The sequence below is a fragment of the Schistocerca nitens genome, chromosome 7 (assembly GCF_023898315.1).
Source record: "Schistocerca nitens isolate TAMUIC-IGC-003100 chromosome 7, iqSchNite1.1, whole genome shotgun sequence".
In the NCBI taxonomy this organism is placed as follows: domain Eukaryota; kingdom Metazoa; phylum Arthropoda; class Insecta; order Orthoptera; family Acrididae; genus Schistocerca; species Schistocerca nitens.
In genome coordinates, this window is record NC_064620.1 from 117,268,044 (window position 1) to 117,285,000 (window position 16,957).

Genomic DNA, 16,957 nt, shown 5'->3' on the forward strand with positions numbered 1-16,957 from the left:
CAGACACCAAGTTAAGGTCATCTCATGACATACTCTTGTTTGAACGATCAAATGTTTCTCACCAATATAGGACCTGTATGCTGTAGGATTAAGAGATAAGATACAGAAATTTAAAAAAAAAACTGGCACAATTTGTTATGGGTTCAGGACACTAAAAGCTTCCAGTAGCAGTCACTACTAGAGAGGAGTGTGCATCAAGTAGTAGTTCACATTCAAAGAAATGTCATGCAATGTATCATTTCCTTCCATATGCATCTTCTGAAATGACCACAGTGAGAAAAACTAAGGAATTAGAGATCATATAGAGTTTACAGACAGCTGTCATGCCAGTGCACTCTCCATGACTGGATGATACAGGTACATGAAGTCCCCTCTGCCATACACTGTAAGGCAGCTTGCAATGTTGATGTAGATATAGATTGAGGCTGTGCAAGAAAGTGCAGCTTTCTGTGGAGAGTTAAAAAGGTGCATCAATTTCATTACACATACCCTTGTGAGCAGTACTCTACAGACTTGTGTAAATGGCTCCCATGTAATGAAATCTGGAATGTTTCCTTGGTCTTTTATTTTCCTAATGGGAGTGTTTAGGAATAGGCCATTGAAATAGTCTAGTAGTTGACCTGTAACTTCTGTATCTTGCTAGGTTTTGTGCTTCTCTTACTTTTTTCTCATGGTCGCCATACAGTTCCAGTGCTGCAAGGGTCCTGCTATTCAATACCCTTGAACTAGGACACACCTTCTCGCCTGTGGACTTTGATCTATTGCCTTGAAGATGCTGAAAGGGTCTTTTCTTGATCCAGTGGAGTAACACAATCAGAGAAGTTGAACTCAAGTGTCCTGTAACGTACAACTCTTAAACTAATCTTAATAAATCTACTACACATGTATTACATTCCAGCTAGATTTTGTCATTCGTCTATTTCTCATGAGATTCTGAACAATAGTACAATAAAAAAACCGAACATCAGTGCCATTATGATTTCTTTGGCGGCATGGAGGTCACATGTGCTCTATGCCTTTCCCTCGCAGCTCCATGGAGCAAATGTCTTAAGACACAGCAGGTAGAAGCACCAGTCCATGGCCTGCTCACCGATAGCACACACCATCAAAAAACTTCCCGAAAGTGGGGTGCTTCCTACTTACTTCTTACTTTAACTCACAATCTTTCATCAGCCAGTGGTAATCAAGGATGTGGAACATCTCATTTATTAATGACAAGTTACACCTCATATTCTTCCACCGAGATGAAAGATGTCATGCTCATAAACTGACTTTTAAAAGTTTCACACGTTTGCAGTAAATATCATTTTCAAACAATAGTGTAATGTTACTACTTTACAAAATACTAATGTTGTTTGCAGTTCATCTCCTTCTGTGACTTCGCATAATATTTCACTTAACTCTGCTCATATTTCACCAATTATGTCCCATCATAACTTTACCTAACACCATATTATGTTTAGATCCAGTCCCTATGGGACTCACATACAGTTTCCTTTTTCATTGCAGTCTTTATTTATCACAGTATAATTTCACCTCTGCTCCATCATTTGAAATGTTTAATTTCGTGATTACGTTTTATAATTCTTGTTTCGTTCTTAGTACCTGAGCGACATAATGTCTACTTCCCTTAGCTATTGGTATTCTGACACTCACAAATATTTCTGTTGGTTTCTTGAGATATTACATATAGCTAATTATCTTGCTTTCTTTGCTGTACATAGGTGACACTAGTTCACTGTCATGTTCTCTTTACTCCAGGTCTTGGCAGATGTATTTATCCGCAATTTTAAATTAATTCATTTACCCAAAGAATTACTTCCTGGATTGAAATCAATGATCTGTTTAACTTTTCCTGACCTCAGATACTTGCTTCCTTAAACTGCTGTAGAAATGTACTGAAATTTATGAAGTTTAATCAGCCAGGTCCATACCACATTACACTAGTCTGGAGAATGCTTCTATAATGTCAGCAGCCTTCCTGTGCACATTTACACCTCATTCTATGGGCACACACTCCTCAGTTATCTTTCCATTTGATATGCAGGTGTTCCTTTACAACTCTCCCTTCCGAAAAGTGGTACAGGTCCTTGCTCCTTCAGATCCAGTGAGCTAAGTCGTCCTTTCCATAGGTCCTCTTACCCTTTACCTTCCTAACACGTTGCCTTTGGGCACACTGCACCATCACTTTACAATTACTGCCTAATAATCTTACCCAACTTACACTCTCATAAGCAGAAGACATAACTCCTATGTTTGACTCTAGCGATCATTACGTTCTGTAATTCTCACCTTTATCAGGTATAAGCAGGTATTGACAGATGTGAAAATTACCGAACTATCAGTTTAATAAGCCACAGCTGCAAAATACTATCGCGAATTATTTACAGACGAATGGAAAATCTGGTTGAAGCCGACCTCGGGGAAGATCAGTTTGGATTCCATAGAAATGTTGGAACACGTGAGGCAATACTGACCTTATGACTTATCTTAGAAGAAAGATTAAGGAAAGGCAAACCTACGTTTCTAGCATTTGTAGACTTAGAGAAAGCTTTTGACAATGTTGACTGGAATACTCTCTTTCAAATTCTAAATGCGGCAGGGGTAAAATACAGGGAGCGAAAGGCTATTTACAATTTGTACAGAAACCAGATGGCAGTCATAAGAGTCATGAAAGGGAAGCAGTGATGTTATTCAATCTGTATATTGAGTAAGCAGTAAAGGAAACAAAAGAAAAGTTCGGAGTAGGTATTAAAATCCATGGAGAAGAAATAAAAACTTTGAGGTTCACCGATGACATTGTAATTCTGTCAGAGACAGCAAAGGACTTGGAAGAGCAGTTGAACGGAATGAACAGTGTCTTGAAAGGAGGGTATATCAACAAAAGCAAAATGAGGATAATGGAATGTAGTCGAATTAAGTCGGCCGATGCTGAGGGAATTAGATTAGGAAATGAGACTCTTAAAGTAGGAAAGGAGTTTTGCTATTTGGGGAGCAAAATAACTGATGATGGTCGAAGTAGAGAGGATGTAAAATGTAGACTGGCAATGGCAAGGGAAGCGTTTCTGAAGAAGAGAAACTTGTTAACATCAAGTATAGATTTAAATGTCAGGAAGTCGTTTCTGAAAGTATTTGTATGGAGTGTAGCCATGTATGGAAGTGAAACATGGACAATAAATAGTTTGGACAAGAAGAGAATAGAAGCTTTCGAAATGTGGTGCTACAGAAGAATGTTGAAGATTAGGTGGGTAGATCACGTAACTAATGAGGATGTATTGAATAGGATTGGGGAGAAGAGAAGTTTGTGGCACAACTTGACTAGAAGAAGGGATCGGTTGGTAGGACATGTTCTGAGGCATCAAGGGATCACAAATTTAGCATTGGAGGGCAGCGTGGAGGGTAAAAATCGTAGAGGGAGACAAAGAGATGAATACACTAAGCAGATTCAGAAGGATGTAGGTTGCAGTAGGTACTGGGAGATGAAGAAACTTGCACAGGATAGAGTAGCATGGAGAGCTGCATCAAACCAGTCTCAGGACTGAAGACCACAACAACAACAACAACAACATCAGGCATTACCTTATGTTAATACTTGCACCTCTTAACATTTCTGTGCTGATATTGTTCCTTAATTGCAAACTATTTATCCTTGTCGTGTGCTTCTCCTCATGCAATACCTTCTGCCAATAATTATGTTTCACCTGCTTGGCTTGATCGATTCACCATATTTTAACTTCTTTTTCACCCTTTCCCTGTTTTTAATCTAACATGTTATAGGAACTTATCGCAATAGGTATGTACTTATTGCAATTCTTCTGTCTCTCCACTGTTACCATAATTGATATGCAATGTGCACATGTTCGTCTGCCACCGTTCCCATAGATCTGTTATGCACACCCCCTGACATGACTAACATGTGGCACTTAATTATCAATAATAAAGTTTTGTCTCATTAGGTGGTATACCTTCTCAATATACATAAGTTATTGTACATAAGTACAAAAAAACAAAACAAAAATACAGCATTCATACAAAATGTATAAAATACAGATCTGAGATGACACACAAGTTTTAACAGTATTATAAATGTTATTCATACGTATATGAGGTATCATTTTATGTGTGATTATATGTACTCTCATACACCACCCAGATACTCTATGGTCTGACTTTGGTGTTTCATATACCTAATTGTAGGATAGGATACATAGAGGTGATATCTTTCAAAAGATTACAGGATAGAAAAACAGTGAAGAGTGACAGACATACCCCTGCCAAACTAGCTTAGTATGCACATTCCCCTGAGAACTTAAAATCACTATCATATCAGTATTATATAGAGAACTGAGTTGCAGATAGGCACAACAGAAAGATAGTCACAAAATAAGTTTTCAGCCAACAAGGCTTTTGTCAAAACACACACACACACACACACACACACACACCACCACCACCACCACCACCCAGTCTCTGGCAGCTGTTTGTTACATTCCATCCGGGATTTTCCATTGTTCGATAGACCTTTATCTTGGCTTGTTGTGGTGTGTAAAAATTATACTGCTTTTGGGTGTGGTATATTCATAAACTTGTAGGGTCCACAATACTTTGGGAAAAAAACTTACTAGTTTCTTTCTTTATATGGGAACTCTGATGATGATCTAGAACAAGCACTAATTCATCAACATTGGACACTAGAGTCTGTGCTTCCCTATTAAACTTGTGCACCTTCATATCTGCATGGTCATTGTTCTAAGTAGGTCTTCCACATTTTCTATGGTTGTAGATGGCCACTTAATTTCAATAACATGGCCACTTAAATAATTTCAATAACATTGCTCCCACAAAGGTTTTATTTATGGTTTCTGCTGGAGATAATGCAATAGCCAAATGTGGCAATTGATTTACCATCACTTAAAATCCATGAACCAATTGATCTTCCCAATTCTTTTATCAGTTTTTCACATGGGTTGGTTTGCAGGTGATACCTTGAGATAGCGGTGTGTCTCATGCCTTCCCATGTGATAAACTCTTTTAAATTTATTACTAATAAATTGTGACCATTATCCGTTAATAATCGTCATTGTTTCACTATACTTAAAATATGGCACATTGTATCACAGTGGGTATACTGGTGTGCTTAATTGGATAAAGCTTTACATATTTTGACCAAAACTCCATAAGTACAAAGATATACATGACCCCAGCACAACTACGAGGATGGGGAGGGGGGGGGGGGGGGGGGGGGAAGAAAGTGCTTTAGGTATTATAGGACACAACTTATAAGAGAAAGCTGTATTATCTTCCTTCACACTCTTACACAATTTATAGCATCGTAAGACCTCCCTAATTTTTCTACCTGTTGTTGTTGTTGTTGTTGTTGTGGTCTTCAGTCCTGAAAATGGTTTGATGTAGCTCTCCATGCTACCCTATCCTGTGCAAGCTTCTTCATCTCCCAGTACTTACTGCAACCCACATCCTTCTGAATCTGCTTAGTGTATTCATCTCTTGGTCTCCCTCTACGATTTTTACCCTCCACACTGCCCTCCAATGCTAAATTTGTGATCCCTTAATGCCTCAGAGCTGGTCCCTTCTTTTTGTCAAGTTGTGTCCCATACTCCTCTTCTCCCCAATTCTATTCAATACTTCATCATTAGTTAAGTGATCTACCCATCTAATCTTCAGCATTCTTCTGTAGCACCACATTTCGATTTCTACCTAGATTCTTGAAACAATAGAATTTGTTCGTGTGTTGTATACATTTTCATATTTGATTAGAATTAGACTCACCAATAGAAGTAGGTGTAAAAGTGGTATCAGTTTTTTCCTGTATTTCTTTTTCTACAAACTCGTGCAGTCATCCTATTGCCATGAGCCTGCTCTTGTTCAGTAATTAAATTAATACAGTGTAATTTCAATTTTTTTTATGGTTCCATACCATAAATACATAGCCCCTGTGAAAAACCCATAAGATCAGTGCTAAAAAAAACACGATTTTACATTTCTTCCTAGTGAGGTTTACCTCGATTCTAAGTTCTTGCTCAACGTCTTGCTTGATTTCGTCCAATTTTCTTCCTATTGACATTTGTTGCAACTAAACAAGTTATAAGTGGCACAAAAGACAGATGGTTTGCACCATGGGTCGTGGCAGAGTTAAGGGAATATTTTAGGCTGTTGTGGAGAGGGGAGATGAGAGAGAGGAAATGCTGATATCATCCACGATTGGTGTTGCCAACACAGCTTGTAACATTTAGCTTCATCACACGTTATGATACAACTACTGCTGTGTTGCAGTGGTAATGGAAAAACACAACAGTCGATGCAGAGCGTTCCGGACCAAGCCAATATGTGATGAAGGGTCCCAGCCACCACCTTTTCTTGTGCACTTACAACTAACTTTCATCTTTTTGTATTATGTCGATGTACTGTATTCAGCAACAATATCAATCATCAATCTTTAAACTAATCAAGGAAACGTCACTCATTTCTGACTAGTGAATTCTTATTGGCTGACGACTTGTTACGTCACCCAGTACCCATTGCAGCCACCACACTACACTAGCACTTGCCTAGAGGATGTGTGGAGAGGGGGAGTGGCCCTTCAGTGATGGGAGTATTGGTAGGGGTGAAAGCATTTTGTGAAGTGCTGAAAATGTACTTTTCGTGCAGATGATATGCTATGACAGAGATTTCACATGAAAATAGAATAAGGGTTTTGTGATAGCACATTTTAAAGACCTTATTGTTCAAATCTTATATGATACAGTTGCAACAACTCCATACACTACTCACATATATATTTTGCATTGTACACACCACACACTGTAGATTGTAAAGATTGGCAGCAATGATAGAGGGCGTGAACCGAAACTGTAGCACCTGAGCTTTCTTTCAGATTTACATTTTACATAGTGTACAGAAATTCTCTGAGCCGACTTCTGATCAGCTTGTAACATCAACCAGGGAAGTAAACTCAATTTTTTTACATCTGTTTCTCTCATCAAGCCCAAAATAACACTTCAATAGTGGTGAGCATATGAAGTGTGGCTCGTAAGAAAAGCATTTAACAGTAACAGCAATGGTGATGAACTATGTAGTTGAACAGATGTCTGCATTTATGACTACGGTTTAACCACTTAGCTACTGTATTGTTTTTGGTTTAAATCAACATGTTTATCAGTTTTTGCTTTTTTCTGGGTGAGCAAAAAGGATGATGTCAGAAAAACGCACGTTTTGAACATATAATTTGTGGTCATAGCTTGGTGGAAAACAGCTGATTACCTTGTACCCAGATACCAGTTTCAAATTTTTCATGAGTTTTTACTTGCTTTTACACATATGTGATTTTTAAGAACTGATGAAACTCATAATTATGAAACATTGTATTGACATTTAATTCCTCCACTTTGTATAAAATCTGTCTAAGTATTGGAGAGGATAGTGATTTTTAATCATATATGCGAATTATGTGGTTTTGCTCATATTTAGGGGTTTTTGAACATTTTCTTTGCTTCTGCAGTTTCCTCAATTTTGCGTTTTTTATGTCTAGATGGGATGAAAACATGAAATAGGGGTTACACTGTATTTATATTACCCAGTTCTCTTTTAAAATAATCCCTTTTTTTTTTTTTAAAAAAAATGCAACCTTTTGAAATTTAGCCAGTAAATCTGTTATATCTATTGCCTTTGCCACAGTTGCCATCATACTAGTGGTTACAGGCATAGGATGTACTAAAATTATAATACTTGAAAAGGACTATGTGTATAGCATATTTACAAAGACAATTCGGGTTAGTGATTATTGTATAATGGTAAATAGTCATTTCTACTGGCTGTATGTTTATTAATCGTATCTTTTTGCTTATTTCAGAGTCGAGTTGGGAAAGCAACTAGCAAAAGCAATTGAACCAGAACTGCAGCACTCTTGTGCTGTCAGTACACATGATGCCTCCACTAATGGTCTGATTAACTTCATTAAGTCATGTTGGTGAAGGAATTACCATTCCATCTGCTTTTATGTACTGTGAAATAATGATGTATTTAAATGTCAGCTGTGCCATATTTTAAGTTACTGTTTGTTGACCATCACAAAATTTTATCCCCCCTACCCCCCCCCCCCCCTTCCTCTTGTGAAAGTTGAAAAAGGCAGAAGCTGTGTGAGGTGTTTTGCTTCCTTATACCTACTGCACATAATTCTGTGACTGATGTAAGATACCATGTTCATTTATTAATGATTAAACTCTTATTGTGTAATTTTTTGTAAGAATGGAAAAAGACATTGTGTAATAATACAATATAAAATATTTCACTGCCTCAGAAAACAATATAAATGTAAAAAATTAATGTAATTAGTTACAAATAATGTAGATATTTAAGGTTACACTTAAAATAGTGGCTGTCTCTAAATTGGTAAACTGATGTCAGGTCTAATCAGGGAGTGTTTGTGAGCTTCTGTGTGTAGCACAATTTGTTTTATCAAACAGTAACAGCATCAATGGTATGTGCAGCCACAACACAAGACACAATCCAAATGCATTGTGTGGCTATAAATGTGCAATAAACAAACTTAGTATACTGATAGTTACTTTTATTACTTTTGAGACCCCTCTTCCAGTAAATTACACTTCATCATGGTACTGTTGTCAATGAGCAAAAGTAATTACATACTGCTTAAATCAAGATGGTATGTACATGCTTATTTTAGGTGACATGGCTAGATTTTCTGAGCAGTGATTCTATGAGGCATGTCAAGACATTCGTACAGCAGGAGGTATCAATAACTTAATGAACAAATGTTACTCTGAAGACGTTCTAATAGCAGCTGCCAAGCTCAAATTCACAAAATATGGCAAGTGCACCACTACAAACACAGGATTCTGTAAGTAGTGAAAAGATTTATTCAGTGACAAAATTATTTAGTTACGTGTTCCATTGATCGGTCTCGTGGAAACCATTATGATGTGGAACATGTCAAGTGCATAAGAAATGGACAAACGAATAAAGTTTTTTTTTTCAACCCCATTCTCTTGAATGGCATAAAATGCATATATTATGCCTACAGATTTTATTCCTATTCAAGAATTCATTTATGGTATAGAAGGAATTGTCAAGGAGATATGATTTCAATTTATTTTTGAAACTATTACTGCTGTCTGTCAGGCATTTTATTTCATCTGGTAATTTTTCAAAAAGTTTTACGGCAGCATATTTTACCCCTTTCTGTGCCAAAGATAGTTTAAGTAGACGACAGTGTAAGTCTTTCTTTCTTCTGGTATATGTCACTGTTGCTTTTAAACTAGTCCATGTTGTTGAGAACAAATTTCATTACTGAGTAAATGTACTGTGAGGCTGGTGTAAGAATTCCTAACCTTTTAAACAGATGCCTACAAGATGTGCGACCATGAGCCCCACACATTATTCTAACCACTTTCTTTTGAGAAGTGAAAACTTTTTGCCTAAGTGTTGAGTTACCCCAAAATATTATTCCATACGACATCAGTGTGTGAAAGTATGACCTTCATATCATCCAAGGCTAACAAGCATGACTACCTTTAAATACGTTAATTAAGAAAAGTGTTGTTGAGTTCATTGCAGTTTCTCTTATAAATCAGATACTGCTACACAATTCAGCCAACTTGGTCCTCTTAACAAAATGTGTTCACTGCATGGGGCCAGTTGTACCAGGTAATTATAAGATTGGAAGTTAATGCAAAAGTCCTAAGCAGTTGTGCAATAATATTTTAGAATTTTTCTATTCTGCCAGACAATATTACAAAAGGATGCACAACATTACAAGATTTCTCTTCATCTCAAATCAGTGAGGGGAGAAACAAGGTAAAGCCTGGACAAAGCTAAAAGCACTTATATATGCAGGTCATTAAAAAAATAATGGATATTCCTGGATGAAAAATAATGAAAAGGCAGTCTTGAACTAATGTGCAGTGCACATATACATGTAATGGAAAACAGTATTCACACCAGCTTTCAAGCTCTTGCTCTTCTCTAGTAAAACTACACACACTCCCACAGTTGTAGCAAGACATTATTGAAAGGAGTTGCCTGTGCAGAGGGGGCAGCAGAATAGTGTGAGGCAGGTCTTTTGACAAACGTCTCAGTGGCTGCACAATGAGACAAAAGGAGTTCAGAGGGTAGAGTATATGGGTGAGAGAAGAGGAAGACGGAGATTAAGCAAACACAGGGAGGGGGTAGAAGGGGGGCAATGCCCACATGGTGAGGGGGGAGGTGCAACAGTGGTAGGGTGGTAAAGGAGTGGTGTTGGCAGAAGAGAGAAAAGGTAATGTAAGGCAGTGGGAAGCAACAGGTTAGTGGAAGTTTAGGATAGGGCTGGGGGGGATTTCGAGAGTGTAGGACAATTCGCACCTGCATCGTTCAGACAAACGTCTGCTGGAAGGGAATATTCAAATGGCACATGGAGTGATACAGCTATTGAGGTCATTTGTGTTATGGTGCACAGTACATTCAGCAACTAGATGATCAAGTTTGCAGTTTTCCACAGTTTGGGGGGTAGCCATTCATATGAGTTAACAGTTACTTGTTATGCCCACACAGAATACTTTACAGTAATTGTGGCAGAGCTGATGTACGATATTCTACTTTCACATGTGGCCCTGTCTGTTATTGGGTAGGGGATGCTGATGACTGGACTGTGGTAGGTGGTGGTGGTGGTGGTGGTGGTGGTGGTGGTGGTGTGTGTAGGGGACAGGTCTTGCAACTGGGTCTTCCTCATGGGGTTGACCCTTAGGAAGCATGGAAGGACAAGGATACTCCGTAAGTTTGGTGTGCGGCAGAACACTACTTTTGAGTGTTATGGGTAGGACATCTCACATCTCAGGGTGTGATGAGAGATAGCAAAGCCCTGATGAAGGATGTGTGGTTGTGAAGTTTATGGCCACAGTGACACTGGGTGGTCAGAAGACTGTTCTAGTGCTGTTCGGTGATTGGTTAACAGGTAGTGCTGTTCGGTGATTGGTTAACAGGTGTACTGGTGTCAGAGAAGGGGTGGCATTGGAGATATGTTTTGGTTGATCTGATAGGATCTTGTGTATCAATAAAGGCTCTGGTAAGGTTGTCGGTATATGTGGGTTCCACAGCACATGAGACATCCACAGGTAATGAGAATGTAAGGCAGAGAGTTTTTGAAATGGGACAGGTGACTGCCGACGAAGTGGAGGTAGTATTGGTGGTTTGTGCACTTGATATGACCAGATGCATTTATGGACTCACCCAAGAGATTGGAGATAGAAATCTAGTAAAATGTCTTGTTGAGTTGAGAGGCAAAAGGTGAAAGTGATTTGGGAGTAGGTGTTGATGCTATGGTGTAAAAAGCAATGGTTATCTCCTCCCTTGAGTCCAGATCATGAAAATGTCTTCAATGAATCTGAATCAGACAAGGGTTTTAGCTGTTGACTGCATAGGAAGGATTCCTCCACATTGCTTATAAATAAGCTGGTAGGGTGGTGTCATGAAAGTGCCCTTGGGAGTTCCATGGATTTGTTTATAGATTTGGCCTTCGAAAGTGTAATTGTGATTGGGTGGGAGGATTAAGAAAAAGGGGGGGGGGGGTGGTGGTGGATTTGATACAATGAGGATGTCATGAAAAATGTAGTTTTCCATGGCCTCAAGGCCATTGGCATGGTGGATGTTGATGCCCAAGGACCTCACATCCACAGTGACCAACAAGTGAAGGGAGTGAGCAGTGTCTTGAATGTAGGATGGGAAGTTATGGGCAATAGGATGGAGGTGGTGACAAGCAAAAGCAGAGGTTTATTCTATGGGGACATTGTAAACAGCCACAATGGGGCGACTATTGAGGTTGGGTTTGTGGAGTAGGTACAAAGTAAGAGTATGGGTGTTGCTAGTGTAACGAGGGAGAGGGAGCTGCTGGAGGTACTGATGGACTACTGAGATGGAATCATGGTCATAAGGTTTATTTGCAAAGGTGTTGGATAGTTGGTGGAGACACATTGTTGCTATGATTCATGACCACTGTGATGAAACTTTTGTCTGTGGAAAGGGTGACAAATTCTGGATTGGTTTTCAGGTTATGGATAGCTGTGTGTTTCATGGGAGTTACAATCATGCTAATTTATTTACTGTCTCATGGTTCAATTTGCAACTGAATGTCTCTTTATGAATGTGCCTACTACTTCCTGCTTCTTTAAATCTTTTTATGACCTGCCTTCTAACTTTCTACATACCTCTCTATACTGTACCAACCATTTATTTCCTTTGTAACATTTTAATCATGAGTTTTCACCTTCTTATTTTCAACTATGCCTTTTGTCTCTGGGTCATCCAACTGTGAATCCCTGCTCATTCTACCTCCTTTGATTCTGAAATCTCTCCTTTGTCCTAGCAAAACTCCAAGTACACATTTTCTTTCTGAACTCTTGTCTGGCAGTTGGTATTCTACATAATGGGTTTACCATTAAAATTGGCATCTCATGCTACCATCCATCCTACGACAAGAACCTTCATGTTTTCCAATTCCATCAGTCCCTCATCCTAACCAATCTGGTCTTTCATAATCATGCAATCCAAGTTCAAACCATGCTTGACAGCACCTACTCCTTTCACAAAATCCTTAATGGTGTCACTCCAGTAGAAACTCTTGCCCTTCAGTAGCTGGAACAGCTTCCCAGCACCTTCTGAGGAAGCTGCCCCAACTGCTTCTGTCCTATATTTGCATACCTATAGCCAAGAAAGAGCCTACCACTCTTATCCACTGACCCCCATCCCCCTTCAGTCAACCCCTACCTCCCTTATCATATTTTGCCGACTTATCCCCAAAAACTTCTTCCACACTCCATGAAACATACTGTTCCCAAACACCCATCCATAACACTGCTATCAACCTTTCTGTTAAAATTCTAACCTCTGGAGAAGTCTCAGTCCTTTATAAAAGCCTCATCTTTATTAGCCCTAAACCTATGTTCAGCCATGCTGGACTTGTAAAGGACCTACGTTCCTTTTCTTGTTCTCTGCAGCACAAGTCAACCAAAACCCCACATAGAACCTTGTTTAAAACAGTTCCAACCTCCCTCCAACTGTGATCTTCCACCTAGTCGTTTCCTGGTTATCTTTCAGGAACTTCTCACTTGTAACCTTGCCTCACCTTCCTTTCTTAAATCCTTCCCCAGTGAGTCCAACACCACTCCTCAGAACACACAGCTATCCGTAACCAGAGAAAGCAATTCAGACTTTGTCAACCTTCCACAGACAAAAGGTCCACACCAGTGGTCATAAATCATAGTGAGTATGTGGCTGAGGTTTCCTGCTAACTTTCCGACACCTCTGCGTAAAAAACATGATCTTCTTCCTCAATAGCAACCCCCTGCACTCGTACCTTTTACCCACTCCTCAAATCCAACCCGACAGATCTCCCCATTGTGGCTGGATACAATGCTATCACAGAACAAACCTCTGCCTTTGTTGGTCGACTTCTTCAAACTATTTTCTGTAACCTCCCATCCTACATTCCAGACATTGCTCACTTCCTTCATCGGCTTTCCAGAGTTCTTGTCCCATTAACACCAGACTCCTTGTCACTGTGGATGTGATATTGGCCTTGTAGTCATAGAACTTACCTTTCCCAACATCCTACTGACACCAGGCTCACCACATCATTCCCAATTATCCTAGCCAACCACATTCTGATCCGCAATTATTTCACTTTTGAAGGCCACATCTATAACCAAATCTGTGATATAGCCCGCAGGTACTCACGACACCATCCTATCCCAACTTATGTATGGGCCATCTGGAGGAATCCTTTCTATACAGTCAACACCTAAAACCCCCTTGTCCAGTTCAGATTTATTGATGACATTTTCATGATCTGGACTCTTGGCAGGGTCAACCTTTGGTCTTTCCTCCTTAACCTCAACACCTACTCCATCTCAACTCAATGAGCCACTTTTCTGAATGAATATCTCCTCCTCTTAGATGGCTCCACAATACTTACGATCATATCAAGTGGCACGCACCAACCACCAATAGTAACCTCCATTTTCACAGCTGTCGCCCATTCCATGTCAAAATCTCTTCCTTTAGCTTCACCACCTGTGGATGCCACATATGCAGTGTAATGCAGGACAGGTGAGTCTTAAGGTGTTGGGGTATTCTGCCAGATATCAGTATTGTTCATATACAATATTTGTAAAATGTGTCTCATTACCGTACTATCTGAGATTGCTCATCAAGTGGAACAGGAACTTAACGACAGGGTGTATAGCGGAAAAGAAAAATTCCCAGATTTTTCCTGGTTAGAATTGTACTCTTTTCCCCATGTGAAGATAAACTTTTTCCATAACAGTATTCTTTCCCAGGCACCTGTAAATAATCAGTCCTTTGACTGGTAAAGGTTTTTGTACACTTGCGATACACTTTTGTCAGCCAATCATAGTTTGTTCACGTCCCATGATCCTGCCAGCCAGTGACCGCAGCATTGGACACGTGACGTAGTCAGCCAATAGCAACATAACTGTTGAGTAGTAACACACAAATAGGAAAAGTTCATGCTTTAAATTAATATACGTATAGAATAGCTACACGAAAAGCTAAGCTTTCACACATAATATTGGTCTTTTTTTTGCGTATGTTGCCCTTTAAGATATATCAAACACAAATGTGCAAGTAAAATTTTAAATAATGACATAAATGGCTGTTCTTCTGGGCCAGAAATTTTTCGAAGTGGCTGGTTCTCAGCGTGCTATGTTTTGAATGAGTGTCAGGCACTCTGTGATTTAGGAAATTCATCACACATTCTCACATGTACCATAATTCATCTTGCATAAAAGGAAATTTACTTTGAAAGTAAAGCTTATCAAACCGAAAGTAAAGCTTATCAAACCACAATTCGGAATATTTTCCCACAACCTGCTAGAAATAGGTTCATTTGGGCAGTTGCCAGAGAGCGCCAGGAAACACGCATTGCAGCACATGCGCAGCTATGACGACATACTCTCCTCACCATGCCTCTGCATTTCTGTCAGAATTTCGTGCGTACTGGTGCATCACATGACCATGTGCTGCATTGCGGCATGTTGTTGGGAGGGTACATACAGTACACATAGCATAATTGTTTTTTCATATCCTCTCCAGACAAGAAATGGAAAATAAGAAAGCAGTTCTTGGCAAAATATTCATTTCAAAAGTAAACCCTTCAACTCTAAGTACCCTAATGTTTTACTATGCAACAACTTTAACGTATTCATACTCTGCAATGCTATTATGTAGCATTTCCAATCAGGTTTATATCCACACAGCATTGCAAAAAGCTAGTAAGAAGGAATTCAGATTTCTTGCAAAAATAAAAAGTTGTTTGTATACACTAGAACTAAGAGTAACAAGTTTTTTTCAAACTGTTTAAAAAATGAACAGCATTATCTGAAGCCTAGAAACTGTAGAATGGGCAGTTTTTATTCCACTACAGGAGTAAATATAAAGCCTTGTGGAGAGTTACAATGATAAAACATGGCATGCTGCTAGTCTATAATTTACCAAAGAATGGTGAACAACATAGATTAAGAAATAATATCAAGCCTAGAGGAGTTACAAGTGCTGAAACTTGTCTTGTGATCAAAAAACACTGTGTTTCACACAAGGCAGATTTGTAGAATTCTGCTAAAGCTGTCAATTATATTTGAAACAAAACACTTTACTCAATACCACTCACCAAATTTGCCTCCTTAGTCATCTTTAAATGAACATTTACGTATATTTGTATGTATATAGCAATTAAGAGATCTTATATTATATGCCATAAAAGAAACAGTTTAACCACAATAATGTGAAATGAAACACTTCACTTCAAATTGATTGCCTCTACGGAAAAGATCAATAAAAACTAAATTGCTTTAGCAAACCAACAAAAATAACATTCCTTGTTCTGCAAGATGCTTAATTGCCAATGTGGAAATAAAATAAAATCAGAAAACATTTGACGTGAGAACTGTAAACAATGAGAAAACAGCACACAATCATGAAACATTAAACATAGGTCATGTGGAGGGAGATTCCGTCCCACCTCCCCTCCTCCCAACTAAGAGTGCTCTGCCTGTGCACTAATCTGCCAGCTTGGGTGTGGCAGAAACTTTTCCAACTAGCATCTGGCTGCTTGCTGCTGCTTTATAAAGCTAACAGCCGTACTTCAAGTAGCCAGAAGCAGGGAAAGGCATCAAGTGCATGATCCTGCTGGCAACTGCTTAAATGAACCTAATGTAAACAGTTGTGACATCAAGGTCATTGAATACAGTTCATAACTGCTAAGAATTGCAGAGTCTTTGTCTTATTCTGCTGTCGACAGACGCTTCTGTGTGCACTGTATTTTGTTGTTGTAAATGGCGAATTTTCTTGGCAATTAAATTTTTACTTTATTGTTATTTGCTCATTTGTTTTATTGCTGCACTATTACTCTGCACTAGTGGGCTAAAGTAAAATTATTTGTTAACATATTAGTCCTTACCAGTCAAAATTACAAACATTTAATAAAACTAAAAGAATGAAAAATTCCTCGTTCTTCCTGATTTTCTGCCAGATGAAAAACTTCCCAGATTTTTTTTTCCAGCTGTCCCGGGGCATATACGCGTTGTAAAACCTTCCCCCTCCACAACTGGTTCCAAGGTGTTCCCTCTGCAGTCTGCTCCCACTAGAAGTGTTCTTAGGCCATCATTCCCTCTTCAATCCAGTGTGCCATGCTGAGTGTTCTGTCGTCTGTCCCCACTAGAAGCATTCTTATGTGTTCCCTCTTTGGTCTGCTGTGCCAGGCCAAGCACTTGCCACAGTGCACCGGACTGAAGGAAGAATGTTAGAATTCAGTCTGGAGTGGACTGAAGAGTGAATGCTTAGGGGTGTTTCTAGTGGGAGAGGACTGCAGACAGAAGAAACACCTGGAACCACGGAGGGGGGAGGCCGCAGGTATAAATACTGGGGCCATTCC

General features: G+C 39.2%; 1 protein-coding gene across 1 annotated transcript in view; it reads left to right on the forward strand.

Annotated features, from left to right (window-relative positions):
• Positions 1 to 8,577, forward strand: part of LOC126195423 (glucose-6-phosphate isomerase) — a 92,212-nt gene extending 83,635 nt beyond the window's left edge. Inside the window, exon 11 of the mRNA XM_049934029.1 lies at positions 7,868 to 8,577. Coding sequence (XP_049789986.1) covers positions 7,868 to 7,988 — 121 coding nt within the window. The 3' untranslated portion in view covers positions 7,989 to 8,577. The remainder of the gene's footprint in view (positions 1 to 7,867) is intronic.
• The last annotated feature ends 8,380 nt before the right edge of the window (positions 8,578 to 16,957 follow it).